The sequence below is a fragment of the Phoca vitulina genome, unplaced genomic scaffold, assembly GCF_004348235.1.
Source record: "Phoca vitulina isolate PV1807 unplaced genomic scaffold, GSC_HSeal_1.0 scaffold7, whole genome shotgun sequence".
Lineage (NCBI taxonomy): Eukaryota > Metazoa > Chordata > Mammalia > Carnivora > Phocidae > Phoca > Phoca vitulina.
In genome coordinates this window covers 33,261,116-33,273,898 of record NW_022589710.1, presented here as the reverse complement: position 1 = coordinate 33,273,898, position 12,783 = coordinate 33,261,116, and the positions used below count along the sequence as shown (strand labels likewise).

General features: G+C 35.8%; 1 protein-coding gene across 1 annotated transcript in view; it reads right to left on the bottom strand.

Annotated features, from left to right (window-relative positions):
* MNAT1 (MNAT1 component of CDK activating kinase) overlaps positions 1-12,783 on the bottom strand; it is a 198,640-nt gene that overhangs the window by 138,672 nt on the left and 47,185 nt on the right. The window contains exons 2-3 of the mRNA XM_032405247.1: positions 7,364-7,516; positions 5,256-5,329 (exon numbers count right to left, since the gene is read on the bottom strand). Of these exons, the coding sequence (XP_032261138.1) occupies positions 5,256-5,329; positions 7,364-7,516 (227 nt within the window). The remainder of the gene's footprint in view (positions 1-5,255; positions 5,330-7,363; positions 7,517-12,783) is intronic.

The window sequence follows — 12,783 nt, the reverse complement described above, 5'->3', positions numbered from 1 at the left end:
TGTAATCAATTCCAATAAAACTAAAATAACCAATTTATTTCATTTTTTCATTTAGAAAGCCAAGGTAATAGCAATATAATAGATACAAATTTATAATCATAAATAATACAAATTGCTTCCTTTAAAAAGAAAAAAATAGTTTTTTTAAAAAGTAAAGTACTATTTTAAAAACTTTTCAGATGAAGCAAGTCTCATTCATGCCATATGAATCAAGTTGGTATAATAGTCTTGAAGAAAAAAGAATACAAGATAATTTTCTATAACAATCATTTGCCCCTTTATCCGGCTGCCGGTTTAGCTCAGATGTTGACCTGCCTTTAGTCAAGTATTAAAAGGCAACAAAAAACCTATTGTATTTTCTGAAAGATTTAATGTTATTTAAGTACAATTTTGAAGTCTTTTTGACATCCAGAATTTATAATTAAAGCCCTTAGGACTTTCTCACCCTTTCAAAATAAGCATACCCTGAACCAAAAGAATAATCTATTTATTATGAAACTAAGAACAAACCTTTGAGATAATCCCTGTGGCCAAAAGGAACAAGAATTTTTATGTTTAAATTGTCATAACCACAGAAAGGAGCCTATTGTTTATGCTATAAGAAAGTTCATCTTCATGTGTGCCCCTTCTATTGTAATTTTATGCCATTATTATGCCAGTATCTTAAAATTTTTATATTTGTGATGTTGAAAGGATTCAAAATGAAATTTATTTAACCAAATGACCAATCCCCAATTTATAAATCCTCAAACATTGACTCCTTAGCCACCCTACCAACTCTATTCCTCTCACTCTAAGCCTAAACATCTTCAATAGCACCTTTCGACCTTTATTACTGAGTTCAATCTTCTTTTTTTTTTTTTTAAAGTTTTTATTTATTTATTTGACAGAGAGACACAGTGAGATAGGGAACACAAGCAGGGGGAGTGGGAGAGGGAGAAGTAGGCTTCCCGCCAAACAGGGAGCCTGATGCAGGGCTCGATCCCAGGACCCCAGGATCATGACCCGAACAAGCCGAAGGCAGAAGCCCAATGACTGAGCCACCCAGGCGCCCCAAGTTTGATCTTCTTTAAGGTCCTTCAAAATATGGCCCCAATCTACTTCTTTTTCTTTCATCTCCTACTATTTCCCTAATTAGCACCCCATGTTCTAGACTCAGACTAGTAACTACTCTGAGACTTGCTAGCAAGCACTTTCATGGATCTAAGTCAGAAAAACCTATGTTCAAAATCTGGCTCCATTATTTACCAGCAATGTAATCCTGAGTACAATACTTAAGCTCCCTTTACCTCTTCTCAATATGCAAAATAAGGAATAAAAGTGCCTCTCTCAGAGTTGTGAAAATTATTCGAGATAATGTGAATACAGCATAGTCTGGCACTTAACATGTGCCCATTAAATTAACATTTTATACTTTTGATTAACACAGAGATCCAATACAGATATCATATTGAATTAATCTTCTTTGAAAGCATGAATAAAACACAAAGTAGAGAGCTACTGAAACAAGATTTTAAGTTTTATTTATACCATAACAATTAAAACAATGACACACAACTAAGAGGGGGAGCCACACCCTAACAAAACTTCAAAGAGCTAAAATTAGTCTTTCTCTCATTGCTTCACTCTCCACCCAACAAAACAATAAAAAATACTGCCTGTCCTCCAGCTTTTATTTTCTTGATGAATACTATCCTACTGCTTAAGGTCATCAATTTTAACTCATCCCTGCCTGCTCCTTCTACCTCACCACCTATATCAAATTAGTCCTTGAATATTCTGTCTAAAACATCCCCTTTATCTATCCCACTCCCCTACTACCTACTCGAAGCTGTCATTATTTCTCATCCAAATTGCTTTAACAACCCCTTAAAAATGTGCCCAGACTCAAGGATCTCCTGTCAATATTCCACATCGCTACCACACTATCCTGCTGGCTCACTATTGACCATAGAATAAAATCTTACCCTGACAGCCTAGCTTGCAAAGTTCTCATTAACCCAGGTCTGGTCTGTTTCTCAAGCCTCATTTCTAGTAATTCCCCATGTTCTACTTACCTGTAACATTACTTGCTCATTCTCCAACATATTCAATACCCTTATATCTCTGTTAATTTTGTCTTTTGCTAGAAATGTTCTTCCATCCTCTTCCCACCTGGTAAACTCCTATTCCATCTTTTAAGGTCAAATTCAAATATGACCTCTTCTCTGATCAAACTATACTTCTATTTCCCAATGTTGAATTAATTGTTTGTTACCTGTATTCCCATAACACTTTACAAATAAATGCCTATACTACTTTGGCATTATATTATAGTTTTTAGTTTATATAATTACTTCCCCCTTTAGAGTCTGAACTTACTGAAGGCAAAGATCATATATGCCCCACAAGTAAAGTAGTTCACATAGAACAATTAATATCTGCTAAACTGAAGTTCAGAAAATAAACTCTAAGTCGAAGAGGCTAGACCCCAAATTTCATCAATATTTTCAAATACAATCAGAACTGCTCTTTATCCAGCATGATCAAGATTAGTAGCTGATTACTTACAAAAGTCTGCTAAGGGAGGGAAACACACATACACACTCCTTAAATATTTTAACTTAAAACATATATAGTAAGTACACAGTCATTCTCTAACTTAATGACCTATAGCCAATATCTAGTCTTTAATTAGTTTCTTTCATTGTTTCTTTCTTATATAAACCATACTTGTCATCTATATTGTTCAGTTTCCATTTTCTAAAGTGGAGTAAGAACTTGAGAAGCAGAATCCTTCAGAAGGTGTGCACTTTTTTTCCCAACCATATAAACTACTTAATTAAATTACATAATTACAAGTATAAATAAATAAGGCCTGGTTACCAATGCAAACAACTCTCAGTATATAAATGAACTGGTGAGAGAAGTACAGAGATGTACTTGTCATCTTCTAATGAACAAGGTTCATCATGTATTCATTATGCTTTGGGCTTCAATCAGTATATTTTATGGAAGGACTGGGAAATGTCAGTTACCCCAATGGATCAATTAAGTGGAGGTAAGTTAAGAAATCTCCGACATAACTGCAACTGAAGACAGTCCTTCATGAATATACATGATAGCAGAATCACTTTCAAATTAAATGCTCCAAGCCACCATTTTCTTATCTGTTAAGGAAAGGACTACATATGGTAGAGCTGTAATAGCCAGACTTGATCTTACCTGTCAATCCTGGCTCCTGCTTCTGGACATAAACATGGTCTTACCTATGGGCCTCCAGTTGTTCATATCTTCTAACTAATTCATCCCATAGAAAAAATATGTATGTTTAAAAATAATGGCTCAACCAGAACCTTATTCTAGAATCAAGATCCCCGCCTCCCTTCCCCACCTTCTTTGCCCATTGGTTTCTTTAGATTATCTATCCTACCTGCCTGCTTGGACTTGTAACCATGTATTACACCTTGCTCTCTGACATCTATAATCTCCTTTCTCTTTATTACCTGACCAGACTCTTACCTAATCACATTGCCTTTAGAATAAACATGAGCTGGATTTATTCCTGCTACTATCCAACTGTCTGTCCTATATTTAATATGTATATTCTATAGATCTAATCAGAGTTCTACACTTGCCCAGTTCTTACAGATTTCTTTCAGTTTATCTTCTCAGTCAATATCATAACTTTTCTACTTTGACTTGGCACTCCCAATTCTACCACTTTTTCAACTAAAATCCAAGCCACTGATGGTTGCTAAGATTACACATAAAGTGCAATGAATACCATCAGAATGAAAAAACTATGGCCCCAAGGCACTAAATGATCCCAGAAAAAGCTTAAGTTATATTCTGTACATGCTATTTGCTATGACATAACAAATGAACTTAGATATTTTGGAAAAGTTTCCATAACAGTTGAAATAAAAAGATTCTCTGGGTTTTTCTCAGTTAATAAAGAAGTTAAAGGCATTAGAATACTCCATTCCTCAAGAGTTTAAATTTTCTAAAAATTTTCCATATATAAACCTTCCTCTAAAGAATGATCAGTCTGTTATATTCATACTTTAAATATGAAATAACATAAGCACAGCTTGGCTATCAGGTTTGAGAGAAGAATAAAAAAGATGATTTAATTCTCTAAGTCTCATTCTTATTTCAGTCTGTAATTTTTGTCTCATTTCCAAACCTGTATTGAGGAATAATAATTATGGCAGCTATAAAAAAACATTAATTTTTTTAATTGATGTATAACAACTTCTAGGCTTTTTAACATCTCTGCAATCTTATTTAAGAAAGCAAAAATAATTCTTTCTAGGCTCCTGGGTGGCTCAGTTGGTTAAGTGACTGCCTTCGGCTCAGGTCATGATCCCAGGGTCCTGGGATCGAGTCCCACATCGGTCTCCCTGCTTGGCGGGGAGCCTGCTTCTCTCTCTGCCTCTGCCTGCCACTCCCCCTGCTTGTGCTCTTTCTCTCTGTCAAATAAAGAAATAAAAAAATCTTAAAAAAAAAATTAATAATTCTTTCTTTTGATGAACATTTCCTTTTGACTAATCACAAAAGAAAGAAAAGGAGCTAAGATTACCCTAACCTCTGAGCTAGAATAATACTAAATAAAAGAATGCCACTTCAATAGTCAACTGCTTCAAACTATTTTCAAACTACTGTATGCACAGAGACATAAATGATAAACAACATATGGCTTTAGTCACCATAGGCAGATAATAGAAATCCTATTTTTTAAAAATCTGTGTACCTTTTCCTTGTGTTGACTCTAATACCTCCTCAACATATAGATGATATATACAGATACAGCCTTTCTTCCCAGCTATAAACTGATACTACTGCGGCGGCTGGGTAGCTCAGTTGGTTAAGTGTCTGCCTTTGGTTCCAGTCATGATCTCGGGGTCCTGGGATCAAGCTCTGTGTCAGGCTCTCTGCTCAGCAGGGAGCCTGCTTCTCCTCTGTCTCTGCCACTCCCCTGCTTGTGCGCTCTCTCTCTCTCTCAAATAAATAAATAAAATCTTGGGGGGGAAAAAAACAGTGATACCATTTTCCCTGAGACAAAATGTTTATTACTTAAGTATGTCCTTTACTTAAGTATGGCTTCAATTTAACAAACATGATTCAAGTACAACAGAAAGTAAATAGATAAAACATCAGCTATGACAATAAAACTTGTTAGAGATTTTATATGAGATGTTTATCTTTTAGGCATCTAAAAGATAAAAGCATACAGGGTAGCATACCAAAAGTACAAGCATCAAAAAACATACCAATTTCTTCCACTTCTTCCAGGAAATCATTATATTCTCTTAGACTAGGAAAGTCTTCTTCTCTTTTATTGTATCTTTAATAGAAGAAAAAATTCAACATATTACATATCTCTTGCTTTCAATATTATCTAAGTGGTTTGTTTCTTCTTACATATTTTATTCATGATACATAGAAAAGCACTGCTTATTACTAACTGTGTAAAACACTGTTTTCTTGACACCATGTTTATAACTAGACCAAGAATGTTGTTCTTAAATTCTTATGATTACAGAGAAGGAATGGAATCAAGAGAGAATGATAAAATATGTTAAATCCTTCTAAAACTTAAGGAAAAGAAAGAAATTAGGAGCCTGATTTACTTCTTATAGATTTGCTAATTTTCAGAAAGCTAAAAATTAATTCAAAAAACACCTTCCAATTTTTCATGACAATTATAGTCTAAAGAATACCAGATCAGGAAATTCTATAAATATTGTAATGTCCCTGTGAAGAATTAGAAAACTAAAAGGGATCAATTTTTAAAAAATTAATATAAAAGAGACTATCTAGGGCGCCTGGGTGGCTCAGTCGGTTAAGTGCCTGCCTTTGGCTCAAGTCATGATCCCAGGACCCTGAGATTGAGCCCCGCATCAGGCTCCCTGCTGGGTGGGGAGTCTGCTTCTCCCTCTACCTCACCCCCTGCTTATGCTCTCTTTCTCTCTCTCAGCTCTCTCTCATGCTCTTGCTCTCTCTCAAATAAATAAATAAAATCTTTTAAAAAAAATAAAATAAAAGAGACTATCTCCCAGAAGCAATACAAGTAATAAAAGAGCAGCCTGGGACATTGATAAAGTAACACAGGTTAAGTACCTAGAAAGATGCTGCTAAAACACTGGTGACCTAGGGGGCACCTGGGTGCATAGTCAGTTGAGGGTCCAACTCTTGCTTTCAGCTCAGGTCATAATCTCAGGGTTATGAGATCGAACCCCACATCAGGCTCTGTGCTAAGCATGGAGTCTGCTTGAGAGTCTTTCTTTCTCTCCCTGCCCCTCCCACTTCTGCATTCATGCTTTCTCTCTCTCTCTCTCTCTAAAATAAATAAACAAATCTTTAAAACACTGGTGACCTACGTTGAAACATATACCACCAAAAAATATAATAATAATAATACATTAAGTTTTATATTAATTTGTTAAACTTCAAAAACAATAAGGTCACTTTTAATAAAAGGACAGATAAAATAAAATCCAAAACTATTCACAAACAGTAAAAACTAGGGGCACCTAGGTGGCTCAGTCAGTTAAGCATCTGCCTTCGGCTCAGGTCATGATCCTGGGATCCTGGGATCCTGGGATCCTGAGATAAAGCCCTGCATCGGGCTCCCTGCTCAGCGAGGAGTCTGCTTCTCCCTTTCCCTCTGCCCCTCTCCCTGCTTGTGTGCTCTCTCTCTCATTCTCTTTCTCAAATAAATAATCTTAAAAAAAAAAAAGAGAGTAAAAATGAAATTATAAGTGAAAAGATAATATTAAAAATAAATATATTATGTACACACACAGATATATATGAAAATAAATTATAGCTAACACATTATTTTCTCTAGCACACTTCAAATCTCAACTTAAATGATACCTTCACAGGCCCCACCTGATATCAGTGACCCACACCAACACTCAGTCACTAACTTTGTAATATTCTTCTCAATTTATAACCATACAGTTGTTTAGTTTGCCTGTTTTATTATCTATCTCCATGCTATTCTATACTACTATACCGTAAGCTTTATAAGGGCAAGGTTCATAGCTATTTCACTCATTTCATACCTAATGCTTAATATGAATAACACAGCATTCACACACAGTAGGTACTCAATATGTATTTAACTAAATTATAAAATAAATAGTAAATAAATTGTAAAGCTATCAAACAAAATGATCTACTCTTCTCTAACAAAGGCTAGATAACTATTCTTCAAGTACTTAATTTCTGTTGAACAAATGCATAGACGAATTTGTGCATTTATTCACTTGCCAAACTATCCATATTTCCATCAGTAAATAATTATAGCAATTATTGAAATAATACTTAAAGTCCTCTTTGTATACTGAATCATTCAAACAATAATAGTTACATTTTTAGGACTTTTTTCCGAATCTCAACCTCCTTGTCCACAGTAGGATCTTCAAAGAGTTGTACCCTAAAGTTGCTCTTTCTAAGTGGAGTGCCACACTCAGGACAGTTTCCAGCTCCTCTCATAAACAGTAAATCCACACAACTTTCACACCTGTAAGGAGAAAATACAAGGTAAACTTTAAGCCAATACTCAAATCCACAACAATTTGTATATAGTTTACCTTTTTTTTGTTGTTTTGGTGGTTTTTTGTTTGGGTGCGTTTTTCTGGCAGGGGAGCAGAGATAGGAAAATTAATCATTGCTACTTAAAAATCTCACACACACAAAAAAACTTTTAGATATTTATTTTCATTTGGAGCTTACATTTTAGACATAGGTACCCCAAGGGATACCAGTTTCATTTTACAAATTAAACAAATTTACAAATTAAAAGAAATTGTGTTGGGGGCTAGGCAGATTCAGAGGTAGCAGGATAGGGAAAAGTCAAAGAGGCATGTAAAAGAATGGTCTGTGGTCACCTCCATTCTCAGTCCAGTAACACTCTTAGATCTAGGCAAGAGAAGCCTCCTCCAAAGGCCTACACTTTAAAGCACTCTGCAAGAAGATGTTGTCCATATATACAATGAATATTATTCAGCCATCAGAAAAGATGAATACCCAACTTTTACATCAACATGGATGGGACTGGAGGAGATTATGCTAAGTGAAATAAGTCAAGCAGAGAAAGTGAATTATCATATGGTTTCACTTATTTGTGGAACATAAGGAATAGCATGGAGGACATTAGGAGAAGGAAGGGAAAAATGGGGGGGGGAATTGGAGGGAGAGATGAACCATGAGAGACTCTGGACTCTGAGAAACAAACAGGGTTTTAGAGGGGAGGGGGGATTGGTTAGCCCGGTGATGGGTATTAAGGAGGGCACGTACTGCATGGAGCACAGGGTGTTATACGAAAACAATGGATCGTGGATCACCACATCAAAAACCAGTGATATATTGTATGGTGACAAACATAATAAAATTAAAAATAATAATAATAATAATAATAATAAAGCACTCTGCATATCACAATCACTAAAACAAAGACTTTTTTTTCTCTTTCAGCCTTATAAGATAGAAGTTGTTTTTTGTTGTTGTTGTTTTGTTTTTTGGGGTTTTTTTTTTGAAAGTTCAGTAAGCAATTGAACAAATGGAAATTAAAAGTGATAGTTGAAAGAGGTCTACTCCACCCCTGCCCCACCCCAGGCCAAAGGAGAAGGAACTGATGGTACCCCAGTATCTATGGAGAAAGCAGAAAAATCACCACAGCTTCTGCCCTGAGAAATCACAGAAGGAATGGTTCCTATAAAAGCTTTAATCAGTTAAAGTTGGCTGCCCCAAATCCACCAGGATGCCTAGGAAAGCCATGTTTCCCAGATACCTGCATTCCCTCCTTTCTTCTTGGGAAGTACACTTTGGGGAAGAGTTTAGAATTTCCTGGAAGTCTTGAGTTGGAAAAACAAGGACCTAAAGAGGTCAACATCTCTATACTGGATTCCTAGGAACCTGAGAGGATCAGTTCACACTGTTTTTGATGGGTCCAGGCACCACTCAACCATCCTTGCCCTGTCCCAAGATATCCATGCTACTAATCACACTAACAAGTAGAAAGGCTGGCTATAAGAAAACAACAGTTCCTTTAGCCTCTGGGTCTTGAGGATGCAGCCCTGGGAAGTAAGTGGACAGCATGGGAACTCAAGACTGTGCCAAGGGTGTAGCTTGGTTCTTAACCAATATTTAAACATTTTGATATACAGTCCTCTAGTTGCAATCTTGCCCAACTCCACATACATTAGGGCTATACCAGCCCTAATCACTTCTTTCTTAGCATTATCTGAAACTATTTTTTTAAAGATTTTATTTATTTATTTATTCATGAGAAACAGAGAGAGGCAGAGGGAGAAGCAGGCTTCCCACAGAGCAGGGAGTCCAACAGGGGACTCGATCCCAGGACCCCAAGATCATGACCTGAGCCAAAGGCAGACACTTACCCAACTGAGCCACCCAGGTGCCCTGAAATTATTTATGCGTTGATTTTCTGTAACCTCTATGAGGATGGAGGATGTATTTACACTTCATGAGAGCAGGAATCTGGCCTACCTGTTCTCTATCCCCAGTGCCTCACAGATAATAAGTACTCAAAAAATTATACATAATAAAAAAATGAATATAAAAGGGGAAAAGAGAAAATTTAATGAGTAAGGGGAACATTTATTTCTTCCAGGTATGTAGCTGACATGTGGAATAAGCTAAATGAGAAGAATGACATAGGGAAATAAGAATTTTTAAGGTTGGTTATTAATAAAATAATAACATTGACCTTTGCAATTTCTATCTTAACAGTGCCATCAAATATTAGAGGGGAAAAAAAGTTCCTAAGAGAACACAGATCACAGCTGTCATTATCATGATCAACAAAACTCCAGAAAATTCACTTTAGGATTCGGAAGATTGGGAGTGGTACATTTCCCTTAATCTTTGTGGTTAGAGAAAATGAAATCTAACTACTACAGAAGTTGAAAATGAGCACACTTTAAAACTACACTAACTAGGGGTGCCTGGGTGGCTCAGTCGGTTGAGCCTCTGACTCTTGGTTTTGGGTCAGGTCACGGTATCAGGGTCGTGGGATTGAACCCCGGGCTGGGCTCTGCGCTGAGCCAGAGTCAGCTTAGGATTCACTCTCTCCTCTCCCTCTGTCACTCCCGCTTGTGCTCTCTCTCTAAAATAAATAAATAAATCTTTTAAAAAATAAATAAATAAAACTACACTGACTAAAGATATTTATAAGCAAGGAGCCATCTAAAATACTCAAAAAAAATCAAACCACAAATAATATTCTATATTTCAAGGCCCTGGAGAGTAGACTCAGTTGATAATTCATTTAACAAGGTAATACAGGGGCGCCTCGGTGGCTCAGTCAGTTAAGCTGAGGTCATGACCTCCAGGTCCTGGGATGGAGCCCCACATAGGGCTTCCTGCTCAGCAGGGAGTCTGCTTCTCTATCTCTCTCTCTCTCTCCCTGCCCTCCCCACCACTCGTTCTCTCTAATAAAATCTTTTAAAAAAATGTTAAAAAACAAGGTAATACAGAACACTTAAATATTTCTAAAAGTTATATACTAGATATATTATTTGCTTCCACAATCAGTTCTGTATCTCTACTTTTTAAAAATCTGCTTTAAATCATAAGGATTAACAGTATTTAAGAATTTTTAGAATAATTTATTTTCCTATACAACTTTTTCCCTGATTTTAACTGCTATAAGAACAAATAACTCTTTTCTTAGAGCTCAAATATATAAACACACAGAGAAAAAAACTTAAAGCTCCGCTTCATTCTATTCTCTATCTCACTTCCCACAAGTAACATACTACTTTTAGAGTTTATGTGACCAATCTTTTTCTACATATTTATGAAATACATATTTACAAAGTATTTACATGAAAATTAGTTATATAAAAAAGAACAAAAGAAAAAGTTAATAATTGCTAGTTCACTGCATCTGGCAACAGAGCAACCGAAACAGCAGTATATGGATAATCTTTGGCCTCCAAGAGTGCAAGAAAGTTTTTCATACAAAATCTTGTATTTTCCAGAGCACAGGAAAATTTGTGGAAAAGCCCAAATCCTTAGTCATTACCCACTCCCAAAGATATCACTATGGTTTTCTCTTGTTTTTAAAAACCAGAATGGTGCCTACCTTCTTCTCACTCTAAACAACTTATTTTTAGATTTTTAGATTTTGTTTTCTTATTTAACTGCTTATATTCCTTTGTCAAGATTTTTTAATTGACTTACTTGCTTTATTTTTTCAAAAGGAATTATATTTCATGCAGAATTTCAATACCTATTAAAATAGATTAACTGACTTAGAAAAGGTAAATAATCACAAATTTTGTGTTTAAAGACTTTCTTTGAAGTAATCTAGTTTTATCAGGACTTTCTATTCTTCTTCAGCTCACCAGCTCTCTAACAGAATCTGTGGTCTTGGGGTGCTCAGTTTAGAGTCTGCCTTCAGCTCAGGTCATGATCCCAAGGGTCCTGGGATAGAGCCCCACAGGGGGCTCCCTGCTCAGCAGGGAGTCTGCTTCTCCCTCTCCTTCTGCCAGCCACATTACTCCCGCCCCCTCATGTACACACACTCTCTCTCAAATAAATAAATTAAATTAAATTAAGAGAAGTCTATGGTCTTGAAAGATAAACAAGTAATAACTTTTATTAAAGAAAAAATTTTCCCTATAATAAATTATTCCTTAAACCCATGTGCAATAAACGCTATAGGGTAGGAGCTAGGTATTATTAAGGTAATTTTTTCTCTCAAAATATGCTGCCTAACTTTTCTAAGACCTGCAAATAACTTTTCTGTAACCTAAGGTTACATTGGTATGTATCACTTTATACCTAAAAGGGCATTCATTATCTACTCCAAAGCTTGAGGAAAAAAACTACTGCAACACAGTGTTTTGAGATATCAAGCAAAGAATTCATCCATAAAAACAGAAGGGATGGCCTGGAACTGCAAGTGTTAAAACATTACAAAACATTATAAATTCCCCCTCACAGCCTTTGGAGAATAAAATTTACTCTCAAAATTAAAAAGAAAGAAATTTTGTAAACCCATTTTTTCCAGTCTTAGAACTCAAAATTAATAACTATTCAATCTTCTGTTGGCTATTACCATTTAGCATGGCAATTGACAACTAACAAGCAAGTAATATAACGCACAAATTCAAATATTATGTTTAAGCCCATTTTGAGCCAGAAAAATAGAGCTAAATACGGGGGAAAAGGAAAGAGCTAGTAATTTAGTATAGCTGTGCCAAGAAAACATGAGCCCGAGCCCCCGACCCCTGCAGCAAAAAGTGGATTTGTACCCTCCTTACAAACAGCAAGGACCATGGAATACATCTAATTTCCCTTTTTGCCCTCTTGCCAGTAAACTCCTAAGCCAAATTTAAATGCTTTGTTGAACAGCACTGTATATATTTTCTAGAAAAAGGTTGGAAAAGTATGAAGGAAGTTAGAAGGATAACATGTATTAGGGATCTTATGACATAGATATGACTTTATGATTTTCCTTACTATACAGATGAGGTCACTGAGCACTAGGGAGTCAAATAATTGGCTTAAAATCATTTAACTAGTAAGAATTGACCACGGTCTGCTTCACATTCCACATTTTCTCTTTCAATCTTACTCTTACTCAAAACTTTTACAATAACCTAAGTAACAATCCCTAGTGTCTACCTCTAGCCCAAATATCTCTCCTGAGTTCCTATTAGACACTGCCTATTGCACAATTCCTCTTTGATAACCCACGGGTACATTTTTTTATTTAGAAAAAAGTTACCTCAAACTCGATATATCCAAATCCAATAT